General features: G+C 57.0%; 2 protein-coding genes across 9 annotated transcripts in view; one reads left to right on the plus strand and one right to left on the minus strand.

Moving 5' to 3' along the window:
* The window catches only part of SHMT1 (serine hydroxymethyltransferase 1), a 1,020,383-nt gene that overhangs the window by 937,879 nt on the left and 65,601 nt on the right, over nt 1-16,903 (plus strand). The gene's annotated exons all lie outside the window — the stretch shown is intronic.
* Nucleotides 1-16,903, minus strand: part of MPRIP (myosin phosphatase Rho interacting protein) — a 180,495-nt gene that overhangs the window by 46,024 nt on the left and 117,568 nt on the right. For 6 of the 8 annotated variants that reach the window (XM_084861483.1, XM_084861484.1, XM_084861481.1 and 3 more), the window contains 5 exons: nt 16,786-16,875; nt 12,803-12,912; nt 9,378-9,930; nt 8,302-8,418; nt 1,999-5,856 (listed from right to left, as the gene is read on the minus strand). In XM_084861483.1, coding sequence (XP_084717609.1) covers nt 1,999-5,856; nt 8,302-8,418; nt 9,378-9,930; nt 12,803-12,912; nt 16,786-16,875 — 4,728 coding nt within the window. The remainder of the gene's footprint in view (nt 1-1,998; nt 5,857-8,301; nt 8,419-9,377; nt 9,931-12,802; nt 12,913-16,785; nt 16,876-16,903) is intronic. The other 2 variants (XM_084861485.1, XM_084861486.1) reach the window with 1 other exon arrangement.

The raw sequence follows: 16,903 nt of genomic DNA on the forward strand, positions 1-16,903 counted from the left end.
CCCTCTCACAACCTGGGACCCCACGGGAGATGTCAGAGAACAGGTTGCAGCCTGATTCCACAAGCCAGGCCGAGGGACCCCACTGGTGCACAAATTCGTGCACTGGGCCTCTAGTATAATAGCTAAATAATAGTCAAAATTCTTTCTATAGAAACTCAGAGGTGTCTTTAAAGATTGGCTGCTCCTGTGGAAAGCATGTGTTAAAAAAAATCAATAAACAAATTTTAATTTTTAAGCCAATAATCTCCTGGATCAATGACTACTATGCAGAATCATGAGGGAAGGCATCAGCTTGTGGTTATAGTAGAGTGGCCATCAAGTCCAGATCCCAATCTCTGCAACCTGGGCAAAAATCTGCACAAAGTCATAGCATCTGGGTCCCCAGGAGAGTGCTATTTGGTTGAAATTTCTGTGTGTCTCAAGGTTGTCAATGAGAATACCATGGACCTATGTCAAGGCAAGGGGATACCGGGTCCCAGCACCACCTATGGCCATTTTGTCAACACAAGGCAGTGTTATCCTTCCTGATGGCTTCCTAATGGGTGCTACGATGCCAGCACTTTGGTCAAAGCCTTATCTATGCCCCGCTGACTGCCATGGGAGCTGGAATAGCCTCACCGTGCAGGAGGCTCTGGTGGAACTGACAGGAAGCAGCTTGCTGTGGCGGAGGAACACTCTGGCTCCTGTGTGCCCGAGCTGTGTGCGCGCCCAGGCACCTGCTCAGAGACCTGCTGGGTGCTGTGAAAAGTTGTGGGGCCCTGTGAGTAGCGAAGGCAGTGCTTGTGCAAACTACTTTGAAAGCCCCACCTGAGCACTGCTATCGCAGGCACCGACTGCCACAGAGCACTTCCGGGAAAGAGCCCTGGAAGCTCTCCTGTGACTCACGATGGGTTCGGACTGACCCAGGACAAGCACAGTGCAGGTGGCCTCTCGGCCTGCGTGCTTGCTGGCCACCACACGGGCTTGCCTGTGCGAGTGCTGTGCTGTCACAGAGGTAAGAATGTGCTGCCTACACAGAGCAAACTTATGTTTTCCCGTCAGACCTGGAGGAGTGCGCTGCTGGGAGCACAGCCTTGGCAGCTTGCTCAGCAGCAGCAAAGCATTTGCAGCCCAGACCCAGCTCTGCACTGCATGGAAGGGAGTGTCACCTCATCCTGGGCCTGCCGAGACCAAGGGCTTGTGAGGGAAGTGGGGATTTACGGGGTGTAGCTCCAAGGGATGGCGAGCAGCCCAAGAGGATAACGCCGAGAAGCTTAGGGGATGTGCTGGCAGCCACATGCTTGCACACAAGTGCCTCTGGTTATGAAGGGGATAGATGGGCCTGGAATTGTTGCCTTTGTGTGCTAGGGCCTGCTGGGTGTTCTGCATAATGAGGAAGTTTAGGAGTGTGGGAGATGGTGACAAGAAAAGGTTATTTCTCCAAGCTCCTGAGGAGCTGTGCTCCTGGAGTCCTTACCTAGATGCCCACTAAACACCAGTTCCCTACAGAGTTGGGATGGGAGCGTCTCTCTAAGCACTGTCTTGTCAATATTCCTATCTTCCAGGCTTCCCAAACTCTCCTACAACAGTTAAGAGACAGCCCTGCAAGAGTGCCTCTGGCTTGTCTACCCCAGGCTTTTTTCTTCAGTGTAGTTTGCACCAGCCACAGGTGAGCTGTTGGGATGGGAAGCAGGCCAGGTGGTGAGGGGCTGTGAGAAGCGGGCGGGAAGGCAATGGGAGACTACACTCCTTCTCTCGCCAGTGATCCTGTTCTGCTAGTCCTCTTTCTTGGTGGGGGATGCTGAACAGGATGCTAGACCCTAACCAAGGCCCTGCTCTGAGGCTATGCCATGGCAAGGAATCGAGGAAGGAACAGAATGTTGAATAAGTTCTGCTTATACAGAAACTCAGGGCCAAGAACTGTCTTCCAGCTCCAGCCCGAGAATCCCAGACACTGCCTCTCAATAAGGAGAACGCCTGCCCCTCGACTGCTTTGCAAATTAAATGATGCTTTGAAACCTTAAGGTTCTCAAAGTCTTTCTGGTACTTCTCCCGCAGCGTGGCCGTGTCACCCTCCAGGTCCTTGTGCTCCAGCTCCTCCCGCATGATGTCCATCTGAGCCTCCAGCTCCTGGATGCGCTCCCTCAGCCCCATCATGGAGTCAGCCTCCCCAGGGGCCACTTGCAGAGCATCCCTGGGCTGGCCAGCTGGCCAGGTGGAGGAAGAAGGCTGGGGGGGGCTCCTGGCCAGTAAGGCTTCCGGCGGCTGCCCCTGATAGTGGCAGAGGGTCTCCTGCAGGCACTGCAGGTTCTGGGAGTAGTGCTCCTGCAAGGTCCTTAGCTCTTCCTCATGGATGGTCTGTAGCTCTTTGACCTTGAGCTGGAACTTGTCCTCCAGGGTCTGCATCTGCTCCACATGGTGCCTCTCCATGTCCTGCCTGTCTCTGACTGAGGCATCCAGCTGGCTCAGGACTCGGCTGTGCTCAGCTTGCAGTGTATTCTCCGCTCTGTTCAACTGCTCCACCACACACCGGATCTCCTCCTCGTACCGCCCTTGCAGGGCAAACATGTTCTCGTTGTGCTTGCTCTCCACTTCCTCCAGATACCTCTGCTGCTGGTCTAGCTGGGCGACCTGGGCCTTGAGCTCAGCATTTTCCCTTTGAATGATGGCAATCACTTCCAGGTACTCACTCTTCTGCTTCCGGAGAAGTTCCTTGTACTCCTCCCTCAGGGCTCCGATAGCTTGCTCGTGCTCCTGGCAGGAGCCCCCCCTGCTCGGCCAGGACTCCTTGTAGCACTGAAGCTCTTTCTCATACTCCAGGCGAATTTTGCAGGCTGCATAACACACCTGAGCCTGAATAATTGCATCTTTAACTAATAATGAAGAATACTGACCAAGGCCTCCCAAGTAAGTGTTATAGGAGAGATTCTGGGACACCTGAAGAAGCTTCTGACAATCTCTCATTGACTCCACAGGGGGAAGGGAAGTTAAAGAGGCAGATATCTCTCCTAAGAGGTGAGCCTTATCTTTAAGCTGCAGGGCGAGTTCTTCCTGAATCCCAACGAAGGCCCCAGAGCTCTGGTCGGAGAAGCGCAAGGGCTCCTGGAAGCCAGCTGTGTCTTGATGACTCAGTTCTTCTCTCAATGGGCTCAAATCCCAGGGAGCCTGGACACCTTCTGCAGTGTCCCCTGGGAGCTGGAGGGCCTCTGCGACCTGCTGCATCACCCTCTCAAAGTCAGGGGTTCGGTAGGCTCCCAGGATTTCCCCCAGTGCGTGCTTATGCTGCCGCAGGGCTGCTTGGGTCCCCCGGAGAGTCTCCCGAATGCTCTGCAACCGACGGTGGAACGACTCCCTCACTGACTGCACAGCAAAGCTGAGCTCTGCCCTGACCCACGTGGCATCTGCCAGGGTGGGGACCAGGGCTGGTGGGATGCTCTGCTGCCCACCTCCTGATGCACTGGCTGCCTCTCCCCCCACTGTTCCCAGGTGCTTACTCAGGGACTCAACCTGGCTCCAGAATTCACCATCCACCAGCACCTTCTTAGCCCAGGTGTCTGCTGGGGCCCCCAGACAGACTGCACTCCCAGACTCCAGGGGCAACTCTCCTGACTGAGAAACCTCGTTGAGAAGGTGGGAGATGTCTGACGTTGTGTTTTTTAAAGAGTCTGCTATGTGGTTTATCAGAGAGGCTTCCAGAGCTATTTGATCAGCAAGGAGCTTCAACTGCTCCTGCTCGGTCAGCTCCGGCTGCGGAGGCGGCTGCTGCGGAGTCTCCTTCCCTCTCTCCAGGAAACTCTCTTCCTCCAGCCGAGTTTGGGCCCCGCTGTCTGCAGGGGCTGGCCAGTGACGCAGAGCCTGGATGGCACTTACTAGCACGCTCTCCACGCTGGCCAGGGGGCCTGCTCCTGCCCCCAGTGCTTCCTCCTGGCCAGACCTTGGCAGAGACTGTAGCTGTTCTCGGCAATTTTCTAAGCAAGCGAGGGCCTGTGTGTTTTTTACCTGGAAATTGCCAAGCTCCCCTACGTGATTTTCAATGATCTTCGCCCTGGCCTGTTTCTCCTGCTCCAGCTGGGAGGCCAGCGCGCCCACCTGGAGCAGGCTGGCACGGAGCTGCTCGCGGAGCCTCGCCTCGGTGCCAGCCCACTGGTGGTGCAGCGTGAGCAGGGCCTCCTGGCTCTGGCCCTGCTGGCTCTCCAGCTTCACCGTCACATCTTTGAGCTTCTCTTCTGTGATGTAGAGCTTGGTCTCCAGGGAGTGTATTATGGAGAGGTAGGTGTCAGAGTCGCTGGTTGCAGGGACGGAGCTGAGGGTGGCCTCTGACGACATGCTCTCCTCGGAGGGTGACTGGTCCTGACTGGTGTCGGAAGACGTGCTGCTGGTCCAGGTCTTCTCGGATCCATCAGGGTGGGTGTATTTCTGGCATTGGATCGTGGAGAACCGGATTCTTTGCCTTTTAATGCTGGGTACGCACTGCTCAGGTTTTGCTGTGTTCCGTGAGTGCTCCTCTTTGTCAGGCACTTCTGACTTCGGGGGCATTATGCTCCCTTCTCTCCTGGGGCTGCTGTGCCCATGTTTCTCCTTAAGGGCAGCCCCCGGGTCCTCATCCTCGAGCCTCACGTGTGGGCAGCCTGGGGATATGCCTGAGGCTTGGAGCTGCAGGTCCGAGAGTGCAAAGCCATCCTCTGCTTCTCCCAGGGAGCTCTGCAGCTCCTCCACTTCCTCTGAAGACGCCTTGGTAAATTTCCTTAAAATCTCTTCCTTTGTCTGGAGCTTCATTTCTGTTTCCTCTAAGCTGCTCCCCAAGGCAACCATTTTAACCAAAGCCTCATTGAGGTCCTGATCTTTCTTTTCCAGAACTTTCTCATGCATGTCCTTGATATGCCTCAGCTCCTCCTCCCTCTGTCTCAGCAGGGCATGCATGCCCTGGAGCTGGCCGGCCACCCTCTGGTAGGCATGCTCCAGGCTCTGGTAGTCGGCCTCCCTGCCCTGCAGCTTCTGCTGAAGCTCAGCAACATCCCCATCAGACAGGGCGACGCGCTCCGTCAGCTCCTGGAACCGCTGCCTGACCAGGTCCCGCTCGTCCCTGAGACTCTGGACGTGCTGGGCCAGCGTCTGGAGGCTGGCCTCCTTCGCCTGCAGCTGCTCCTCCAGCTGGCGCACCGCCTGGCTGCCCTCAGACCTGGCACTGAGTTTCTCCCTCTGGAGGGCCTCCACCTGCTGCTCGTGGTCCTGGAGCTGGTCCTCGTAGGCACTGGCCTTGTCCTCTACCTCCTTCAGGTTCTGCAGCAACGCCTGCTTTTCCTTCTCACAGCTCTCCAGCAGCAGCTCGTAGTTCCTCTGCAGCTTCTCCTCCATCAGCCGCTGGGCCTGCTCGCTAGCACTGAGCTGCTGGCTGAGGTCTGCGATGCGCTCCTGCAGCCTCTGCACCTCCTTCTGCCGGTCTCTCTGCAGTGCCTGCTGCGTCTCCAGGTCGCGCAGCTCCTGCGTCTTCTCCAGCAGCAGGGCCTCTGCGCTCTTGAGCTTCTGCTCGCTGGCCTGGAGCTGACCGCTCAGCACGGCCTTGCTGTGCTGCCACTCCTCCAAGTGTTCACGGGCCTTGTCCTTCTCCAGTTTCAGGTCCCCCTTGAGCTGGGTCAGTGCCTGTTCCTTGAAGGTGAGCTCGGCGGCAGCGGTGCTGAGCCTCGCCTGAAGGCTGCGGATCTCGGCCTCATGGAGCCGGACTGTATCCTCGGCCTCCCCGTAGCTGCACTTCAGGGCCTGGGTCTGCTGCGTGGTCAGCCCCTGGCGCTGGCACTGGACCTCCAGCTCCCTTTGCAGATCTTGATGGACTCTGTGGAGCCTCTGCCAGGCACCAGATGGGGAGGTGGCCACTTCAGTCTTAAAAAAACCGATTAAACACTGGTTAGTAACACTCGGGCTTCCTAGTTCTGAGTGTCACACCTCTGGCCAGGGTCAGTCACAGAAAAGCTCCTTGGTGGGTTTGCCTTTTATCCTTTGCACAATTTTTTTCATTTTAAAAAAAATCCAACAAATCATCTTAATTATTTTGATAAGTGCTGCTGCCAGGTAAACAGAAAACATAGACAACAACATCAAAGCAACTCTAACTAAATGGCTTCTAGAAGTAAATCAAACACAACTGAATAATGGCACACATGGGTAAGCAAAACAGGGCTGAAGACGAGACGGGTGGGAGGAGGGGGAGCAGAGCATGGCATCCGTTTGCTTTACAAAATGAAAGGTACACACTGTAGACAATAAACCTTGGAAAAGCAGGATGAGGCTGCGGGTGAGGCCCCTTCCTTCTAGGACAGGAGAGAAGGAAGGAGGCAGCAGGCGACACGGAGCACTTTCCTTTCGGAAGTGGAGCTCGTCCTCATGACAGGAGGAACGAGTCTCCACCTGTAAGAAGACAGAACGAGGGAGAGCGAAACCCATGGACTAAAATATGATAACCAACCAAACACACCTCATGGAATTCAAAATTTTGTTTTTGACGCATGCACAAAACAAAACAAAACAAAACACAACACAAATGGAACAAAACTCCCCAAACAGGAAGGCATGCAGGACAGACAGAACTAATAATTGGGGGAAACATAAACATGAACAGAAGTGAGAACAGCCCAGCCGGAGACCCTGACCTGCCTGTGGCCCCTTCCGTCCGTGGGGAAGCCACAGATGTGACACTCAGTTCCGTTATCGGTTATACTCCACAGCAAGTTCAAACCATGCAAGCTCCTCCTCCCAGAACGCGTAGCGGAGCACAGCGCCCATCCCAGGCAAACTCCTTCCGACCTCAATCCCCAGGCCTTGTTCTTTCCCAAAGCACAAGGGAGGTTAAGAGCAGCCGCTATTAGACTTTGTGGGAAGGCATTCAGAAGCCAGCTCTGCCCAGTGCCGACTGACGGGCTTGGGTGGGCTCAGGCAGTCATCCAAGTGAGAGCCAAAGGCAGGTTCTTAGGTTAGCAATGTGCACAATGTGCTGCTAATATCTTCACCGCCTGATGAAGTAAAGGGAATCTGTGTAGGATAGGGGCCCAACCCAGCTTTAAAAAGATGCTCCCCAAACCTGGAGGGTTTGCATGAATGATCAGAATGCCCTGAGTGAGCTGTGCACAAAAGAACGCTCACCATCACCAGCTCCTGGTGCCTGAGTCTGAGCAGGGCACAACAATAACTACAGAGGAAAGGGCTGGGAAGAAGGGTGCCCAGGCCACAGCTGAAGCTGAGGGAAAAGGGAGGGGAGAGAGAGGAGAGGGAACATGCAGCCCAGCAGCATGGACAGAGGCAGGAAGGCAGGAAGGCCCACGGCCTGGGGCGGGCCAGGCATGGTGATCTGGAAATGTTGGCTCGGTCACTGAGAGCTGGAAGGGCTTCAGGGACAAGGTCTACGCCCGCACAGGAGAGGCCAGTGCGGCGGGGGAGGGGACACTGGCATCTGCTGGCCAGTGTCAGGGCTGAGCTTGCAGCCAGGTCCTTGGCCTTGGCAGAGAGCCCACTCCATTGCCCATTTGCATTTCCCAGGATTCATTTGTCAGTCATCTCTCCCCACCAGCACATCACTTCAGGGACAGGGAGGGTGCCGTTTGTGTCCCAGACCAAAATAGGGCCTCTCGACAGAGCACACACCAGCTCACTGTCCACTGCTGTCTGTGATTCTGCCTGCTGACCAGGACTGTGGCCCAGAGACCTCTGGTCCAAACACTGAGTGTGGGCTCTCAGCTTAGAACCCAAGCTTGGGGCCTCCTCTCCCCTTGGCGGTTGGCTGTGTGGGTTGGCTCAGGGCTGGGGGCCATGTTTCCCCCGAAACTTCAGTCTCAGAAGGAAGAAAGGAACGGGGCCACTGGGCGAGTGGTAAGAGCCCAGGTCTGCCTGTAGGCATGGCACAGACACAGGTCGGGGGTCCAGAGCTAGCTCTGCCACTGACTCGGTCCTAAGGAGGCACTTGGTGCTGTGTCACTCAATTTCTTCAATCTGTAAAACAGTCCAAACACTGCTTTTGTAAAAACTATTAGAAATGACATGCAAATATATAGTACTTACAACAAATATATTGGATAACTTTGAGAGCCCAGAGGAAAACCCACCAAAATTATTTTATTAAAAAACAAAGAAAAAAAACCTTAGACACAGACGTTTCAGGTAGATTCTCCAAAATGTAATACCAGGAGGACACACATGACCCAGTGCCCGGAGCCACGGGCCTGTGGCAGCGCAGCCGGGGCGGCACTGCGGGCGGCGTGCGCATTCCTAGCCTGCCAGGCCCTCGCACTCACGTTCCCAAGAGCATCTTGAGCGCCGGCAGCCCCTCAGCCCTACCTGCAGCACATAGCCCTCCCGGGCACTCTGCTCCCGGCCCAGAGCCACCCTCAGCTGGTCCTGCAGGTGCCGGTTCTGCTCCAAAAGGTCTGAGGCCTCCTTCTGGCTCTGCTCCAACTGTTGACAAGAAGACATGCATTTTAAAGCAAAAGGATGGTAACAATCAGCAACACAGTAGAGGCCCTGGGGCATCTCCGACACCAGCTAACCTGGCACACAGACTCCTCCCTGGCCCTTCACGTGCCCACAGGTCAGGGATAAGCTGCTCTGCCCTGAACTGCAGCATCTGGAACTGAAGGCTCCTGCTCACTCCGTAACTGCACACACATAACACGGCAGACCGGCCCTGACTGCCCCAGAACACTCCCCTGCTCCAGGCCCCCTCACAGACCAAGCAGGAAATGTGCTCCGGGCCGCACCAGGAGGCAGATACGCCCGTCCTTTCCGTTTTCTCAGCATGGCCGGCACTCATCCTGGTCTGGGTGCCCAGAGGGACCGGCTCTGCAAAGTCTCCACAGCGCAGTCTTTGCCAAGTGAGTGCCTGGCTCACCGGGGCACCCACTGCCTCCCACAGTGGCCTGCACCTCCTCAGGTCCCTGGCGGTCACCAGGCTGCTGGGCAGCAGTGGGACTCTACTCTGCCTCCAGCTTTGGCCTGCTCCCCCCAGGGTCAGATCAAACCTAACTCTGCTTGTGTTCCTCTCCCCCAAAGAGCTCTAGTTCATGCTGGAAACAGGGCCCTGAAACCCTACAGCCTCTTCTCTGGCCACCCTGACTCCAATGGCAGTGCCCCTGCCACATGGCAAACTACTCTGTCTTAGAAAGGTCTGGTCCCTGCACCGCCCGTGCCACCCTGCATGAGCTGGCACTCCTGTACTTCTCGGCGACTACACTGGATTCTAGGAACTTGTCCAGCCATGGGTCTATCTTCCTCAACGGTTGGCAAGCCCTGGAGGGGAGACCACATCTCCCTCGATCATGCAGCTGAACCACTCAGGCTGCTGCCGGGCACAGGGGATGGTGCTCAGGAAGGGGCGCTGCATGGAACCCGCCCACCTGCGGCCGCCTGATCATTACCTCCTTCTCCAGCAGAGAGGTCAGTTCATGAGTAGAGAGCCGGTCACTTCTGTCCTCAGAGGACAGGTGCAGAGGGGCAATGGGCACCTGCTTTTCTTCCCGGAGAGGGGTGGTCTCCACCTGATGCCACCGCTGCTCGATCTCCACATGGACATTCTGTGTCTTGAGGTCGGGGGTCACAGGTAGCCCTGGGCTCCGATCCACCTCCATCCGCAAGGACGTGTCATCAGCGGCTGGCCCGTCCACTGTGTCAAACATCCCGAAGCGCTTCCGGCGCTCTTCCCGCCTGCGTGCCCGCTCCCGCTCCAGCTCCCCTGGCCCGGCCTCGGGCAGGCTGCTGGGCAGCTCTGCCCGCTCCTGAGCCAGGGCCTGCTGCAGGGGGCGGAACTCAGCCCAGTCGAAGGTCTTGGAGCGCCCCTCCCGCCTGCGCTCGCGAGCTCGGCTCCTCTTCTGCTCAGGGTCTGGCTCCCTGGGCTCCACCTCCAGCTTCTCACTTGGCCTTGGGCAGGTCTCGAAGGAGGAGCTGATGCGGTTTCTCTCCTCCGGCAAGGAGCTGGGCAGGGGGCAAACAGCCTGTCAGGGGTGGCTCCCAGCAGAGGCCCGCTCCCTGCTCCCCACACACTCTTTCCACCTCTGCTGCAGAAAGCACACAGTCATCATTTCCTGCAGGAAACCCAAACTGAGTTCTGAGTGGAGACGGGAGAGCAGCAGCCACAGCAGCCCAGAGATTTCCAGCAGGAGGGTACTTTGAGGGCCCCCAACTGAGAAGATGCTGGGGGAGCATCTGGGATGACGAAGCACAGAGCACTGGCCTGCTGAGAGCCCAGGCTTTGAGCCCCGTCCCGCTGCACCAGGCACAGCCACTGTCCAAACCCTTCCGTGGCACGCATGCACTGGGCAGTGGGGACAGAGGAAGGAGACCAGCCGTGTCCCTTGAAGGGATCAAGAGTTTTCAATAAGCAGGGAAGCAACATGGTCAGGTCTGTGCTTCAGGAAACTCCTGTGGCTGATATGACAGATGAGCCAGAGTGACAGGCCCGAAAGGAGCTGGGGACAAACCAGATAGATGTCCCAGGTGGCACCAACTCCCCACCCAGGCAGTGGCCCACTCAAGGGCACTTCTGCATGCCCAGCAGTGAGCCCAGGCCTTTCCCCAGTTTGCCCCAAAGCAGATCCCTGAAGAGGAATGAACCTCCTGGGGCAGGGTGCGGTATCAGTCACAGCAGGTTGAGGCCGGATTTCCAGGCTTTTCGGATAAGCCCCTGAGATTTGCAGCCTGGACAGGGCCAGGGAGCAAAAAGCACATGGGAAGCCACCTGGGCCTGCGAGGGACAGCGGGGTTCTAGAGAGCACCTGAGCTTAAATGGGGCCGAAGACAAGGACCAGTGAAAGAGGCCCCAGGAAAAGAGAATGGAGTCACCACCATGCCTGGCCACCTGTCCCGGCAGCTAACTAGGAAACCAAAGTGCTTCCAAGCGGCCTGCCAGCTTCCCGTTCAGCCCAAAGCGCCTCGGAGCGGATGTTCTCAGCACAGCCCTTCTGACGCCCTGAGCCGAGAGGAGCAGGCGTCAGGGCCCCAGGGCGACGTAGAGAACCGGAAGCAGCAGCCACGCCAGGACCGCCAACTCCCCAACAGAGGAACCCCGTCCTGGGGCCCCTCAAGACCCCAGGCAGGAAGCCCCACAACTCCTCCAGACACAGGCGCTCCCCCACCACCTCTGACGTTGGTATCTGTTTCTAATACTTCCTTGGGACTTTGCCTGGTAGCACTAAAAGCCCTTATTTTCCTCAAAATATAAAAGCACACCAAATAAGCACAAAGGCTGAAAATTAAGTACTCCACTCGTTGGAAAGTAAACCCTAGCCAGAACGCCAGCCACGCCAGCCTTACTCCAGAAACGAAATCTTGGTCCCTGGGTACCCAGACCTGTAGGACGCCGAGCCGGCGTGGGAGAAACACGCAGTGACAGGGCCAGTGCCAGCCTGGGAGATGCACTTTTTAAATCCTCACCCGAGGATACGTCTTTTAGAGAGGAGGGGCGAGGAACATTGATGTGAGAGAGAAACGTCCATCTGTTGCCTCCGTACACACCCTGAAGGGGACTGAATAGCAACCTAGGCATGTGCCCGAACCGGGAACCAAACCTGCACCCTTTTGGTGCATGGCACAACGCTCCACCCAACTGAGCCACCAGGCCCTGCCTGCGATTGCACCCGACAGCCCCAGCCAGACCTCAGGTGGAGGCATAAGGCCAGGCCCCAGGTGAGCACCAGGGCCGCTGGGGCAGGGCGAGCAGGTGAGTGCCCATGGCTGCGAGAGGCCCTGACCTGGGGCACTGGCGCTTGGAGGCCACGCAGCAGCCTCGTAGAGGAGTCCAGGCGCCTCTCTGGCTTTGCTTGGGGCACCCTCGAGGGGTCAGTGTTGGCCTCTGCCCCTCGGCGGGAGAGAGCTGGAGGCGGCTGCTGAGCTGCCATGTGCGCAGCCATGAGGGCGGAGTGCCTCCTGCAGGTCTGCACACAGGATGTACTCGTTCACAGGACACGGACAGCCTGTCCCACTCACCGTCTCCTGGCCTTACCCGCTCAGGAACAACAGATTATCCTGTTTGTTTAATAAATAAGTGAACAAATAATGCCAACAAATAGGGGAAAGAACTAAAGAAAAGTTACTTTGGGTTCCTTTCCTTCTGGTTCAAAGAGGTCCAGTATCATTGAAAAAAGACTTGGCCTGGCCACCAGGGGACACAATGCAGGCACCAGGGTCACCAGAATGGGACCTCTGATGCAAGAAATACCCTTCAGGAGTCATTCAAACCCGTGCCTGAGAAGTGACAGGGTCTCAGAGCAGGCGGAGGCTCTGAAGCCCCAAGGCGAGGGCAGCAGAGTCTGGGGCATCACAGGACCAGCTCCACATATTGGAACCATGTCCTCTTTCTTTTAAAATGAAAACCAGCAAGTTTCTGACCTTCGGGATTGGAGGAGGAAGGCACACGGAGAATCAGGAGACATATGAACCAGAGTGCTATGGGGAGAAGAGTTTCCAACCGAGGCTCTGGCACCAAGATTTTCAGAGAATTTTTCCTGGTTGCACACCCCCCCTCCCCCCCCCCATGTGCACATGTAAGGAGGGAGGGAGGGAGGGAGGGAGGGAGGGAGGAAGGGAGGGGGAAAATAAATGCTGTGGTGGCCTATGAATGCAGCCTTCAGGGCTGCCCTCACCCAACGGGGCACAGCGCCAGTGCCAGCCCAAGTTCAGTTCTGACAGCAGCACAAATGACACTTATGTGGCTCTAATGCAAGAAATACTTACAGGAGGCAAAGGAGACCTGACAGAAAAACCAGGGCCGGCCAGCCAGCCTTGGGCAGAGGCGGCTCAGGGCCCAGGGAAGCGCCAGCCCCGGGGAAGCGGCTCCCTCAGACTTTACCTCGTCACGTCCGGGGCAGAGGTCGGATGGACGTGCTTCATGATGGTCTGGATCCAGTTCCGCCGGATTCCTGACGTCATAGCCGAGAGGGTGAACTCGCCCTCCTTCGCCTACAAAGGACAGGGCAGGTCAGTGACCACTGTCTGCCGGCCCCTCTCAGGTCAGTCCTGCAGGGCGGCTGTGGCCAGGCGGCCACCTCAGGAGCACATGCACAGCCAGAGGATGAATGAGACCCGAGAGCAGAGGAACAGCGAGGCTGTGGGAACCAACATGTTTCCCTGGGAATGGCTGTTGGGACCTCCCTCTGTGGACTCAGTGGGCTTCCCTGAGCACCTACGAGGCCTGGCACTGAGGGGACTCGCTGCTCTTCAAGAAGCTCACAGGCTGGAGGGAGAGTGTGAGCATGTGGGGAGCACGGGCGAGGCCCAGAGCACGGGCTGAACGGGGCCACGAGGGTGAGAAGGGTGGCAAGCGGATGGGGAGGAGGTACTGCGGGAAGAGCCCAGGCCCGGTGCCCTGCAGCCAGGCTCATCAGGCATAGGCAGGCAAGGGGTGACAGCAGGTGCGAGGCAGGCAGGAGGCCAGGTCCTGGTGGAGCCGGGTCTTGGGCTGAGAAGAGGCAGGGAGGCCCGCTGGGCGGTTTGGGCAGGTGTCCAGGTGATTAGAATTCAGGTGGTGACAGAGAAGAGGGGAGGGAGCACTTCTGGGACAACCCCTCAGCCTCCGATGAGCTGATGGGCCATCAGTCAAGACAGGGAGCAAGCCTGTAGTGGGAACAGTGCAGGCAGCAGGGGACGGAAGCTAGATGGAGGAGCAGAGATACAGCACGGCCAGCGAGGGGGGAGTGCCTCTGGGGCAGGTCCCTCCAGAGAAGGCACAGATGGGAAGCCGGGTGGTGACGGCATAGAGCCCACTGCCCTGCTTCTGCTCCCACAGCTGTCTCACAGGAGGGAGGGTGTAGTCCTGCTCTTTGAGCTGCACAGGCTACTCGGAAACAAACCCACAAGAGGTTAGCAAATCAGCTGATGGGAAGACGAAACCACCAAGACGGTTTGGGCTGGTATTGGCGTGGCCAGGGACCAAAGCACGAGACCACAAGACAGCCCGGAGAGCTGCAAAGCCGAGCTTGGACTTGACCTCCAGCTCAGCCACCAGTCAGAGACAACCCACGACTCCTTGTTCCTTGGGTTTCCCTTCCTGTACTCTGAGGTGGGGCATGGCCTTCACGCAACCTGAGTGCTGCCTCCCTGGGCCCTGGCCCCGGCCCTCCGTGTCCCGGGGATCGGCTCACACTCGTCCTGGGGTCCTCTGCCGCCTCCCGCTCCCAGGTCTGGCGTCTCTGCAGTCTGAGCTGGGCCATCTCCACATTCTTTCCCAGGACCTCATCTCCCACCCCCAGCAGGCTCTTTCCCAACGTGGGCCACACCTGGCTGCCTGTCTAATGTCCTCAGAGAGCCATCACAGCCAGAATTCCAGAGGCTCTGCTCCTTTTGTGAAGTCACCTCTGCTGCCCCACTTCTGCACAAGGCCTGCCTGCTCTGGACACCTGACCTCGTGCCTGCCTCCTCCCTCCATGACCACCCCACAGCCCACGTGTGCCTCCTCCACAGTGCCTCCCACCCACTTCTCTCTTTTCTGCCCGCCACTGTGCCAGCTGGGTCTCTCGCCTCTACCTTCCCCTCCTCTAACCACTTGTATGTCCTGCGGCTGTGTCTTCCTACACGAGGTAATGGTTCCAGCACCTTCCACATCAGGACAAGGCTGACTTCTGGCCAGCACTGGGCTCTCACAGTGCCCCCTGCTCAGCTTCTGCACTTAGCTCCCTGTAGGTGCCTCTAGGTCTGGTGGCCACACCAGGGGCCCTGCACACTCACTCCTCACCCTTCCTCTCAGGAACCTGGGACTCCTTAGGGACTTGAGCGAAGAGCCTCCAGGACCTGCCTCCATGCTGAAAGCGATCTCTCCTGACCTAGCCCCTCAGCCACGGGCTCATGAAAAAGCAGCAGAACCCGGGGTAAGCTCCCATCGAGGGCAAGTGACAGGAGGCAGACTGTCAGGTGAGAGCAACCCGCATGGCGCAGGCCCTCAATAACTAAGTTGTAACTTGTTCAGTGAGGGGATCTGACTCTTAAGTGGCAAGCCACCTCTTACCTCGGGACACCTGCCCAGAGAAAGCTGCTCTGTGAGAAGGGGAGGGACAGGCTAGGAGGGGGGCCCAGCATGGCGCCTAGAAAGCGGAAGTCACCACTTCCACCAATGCCGCCTGAAGACAAGAGGCTCAGACTCAGCTCGCTGAGCACGTCTGCTCCTCCTGCAGGGTCAGGGACAGAAGAGATTAGAGGGGGGTGGCTAAGACCCTGAGATCCACGACCTCATGCCGGCCCTCATGCCAGGACACCTGTGCGACTCCCAGCTGTGCCTTGGCATCACATCGGAGAAATGCCATGACCAGCGGCCCAGTGGGCTGCGGGCGGGATTTCTCCTTAAAATGCACACACTGGCCTTGGGTCCTAACCTCAGTCTCCTTTAAGTCTGGCTAATATGACCCAGTCTCAATGCTTGATTCACTCTGAGTCCCATGTACAACTGAGCTTTTACACCCAACCGCCTGGGGGTAAGACCCCATCAAGTTCCAGGTCCTGTGAGGACAGAGCCCGGCCGGCCTGGCGCGCAGCTGTCAGGCTGTCTGCTCTGTCACGGGCTCGAGCACAAAGTGGCCTTGGCTCCTGGGAAGCACCCTGGGAGCCTGTTGTTCAGGGCGGGGCGGGCTACGTAAAGAGCAGCCGTCAGTGTGAAACCAGCCGACCTGAGGGAGGCGTGGAGGCAGTGCTCGGCCACACGGATGTAACTCAATCAATCACAACAGTTATGAAACATCCACGAAAACCCAGGACACAGCTCAGATGAGTTTCCTGGGAGGAGCGCCGGGTGTCACAGCCACACCAGGAGGGCATGTCCCCAGGGACATGGACGCTTATGCTGAGCGCCTCGCAGCAGATGTGGATGTGGTAGGAGTCGCTCTAGCGGTGTCCTTCTGCTAGAACAACCCGCACCCAGGCACAACTCCTCTGGGCCAAGCCGCTCTGGCCAACTCCTGACCCTGATGATGACTGGCGCCCGTGCCTGCCGCTGGCATCAGAGAGCATCGTGGCAGGCAGGAATGCGTCCTTACTTGAGCCTGGCTAACTCCAGGTAGCCCTGAGCCACCAACTTCCATGGAATGGTCAGTGAGAACTGTCTTACTTATCTAACCAGGTTATTTCTTTTTTCTTTTTTTTTTTAAATATATTTTATTGATTTTTTACAGAGAGGAAGGAAGAGGGATAGAGAGTTAGAAACATCGATGAGAGTGAGTCATCGATCAGCTGCCTCTTGCACGTCCCCTACTGGGGATGCGCCCGCAACCAAGGTACATGCCCTTGACTGGAATCGAACCCCGGACCTTTCAGTCCGCAAGCCGACGCTCTATCCACTGAGCCAAACCGGTCCCGGCTAACCAGGTTATTTCTGAGGGCAAGGGCAATGACTTGCTTGTCTGACTCCCTTACAAGGTTATGGGAGGTAGGGGGGATGGAGGAGTACTTCATGAATTTTCAAATTTATGATTGATGACTGGAAGAATAAACTAAAGAACAGGTGAATGAAAGCCTAGTGTTCTGAGATTTAAATAGTTAACAAACTTTCATTCTTAGTCCTTGTATATCCACCCAACTGTCCCAAGCTCCAGGATTTAAAAAACCAACTTCAGCAACAAAAAGCTTCTCAACAGTCTCAGAAGAAGAATGTCTAATTTTTTGCTGAGATCACAGATTGGGGAAGGGATCAGATGCCGCAGGACAAGGCGCCAACACTGATGGGAAGAACGCCTAGCGGCCAGGCGTGTGCGTCAGGCCTGCCCACAAGTGCCCTGGACTAGAGCCTCAGGTTCTGAAGAAACCTCCCAGCCAGGCAAGCCTGTCTCCAAACTCTGCCCCCGGGCTCACATGTATCTGAAAGCCGTAATTCCTCTGGACTGGATACTCCGTGACATCATGACACGTAGACAAGTCAATTTCCCCATCCAAGTCAGCCGCCTGCAGAAACGGGAAGAACATTAAGGGA

Source organism: Pipistrellus hanaki (genome assembly GCF_964339955.1).
Source record: "Pipistrellus hanaki genome assembly, chromosome: 16".
Lineage (NCBI taxonomy): Eukaryota > Metazoa > Chordata > Mammalia > Chiroptera > Vespertilionidae > Pipistrellus > Pipistrellus hanaki.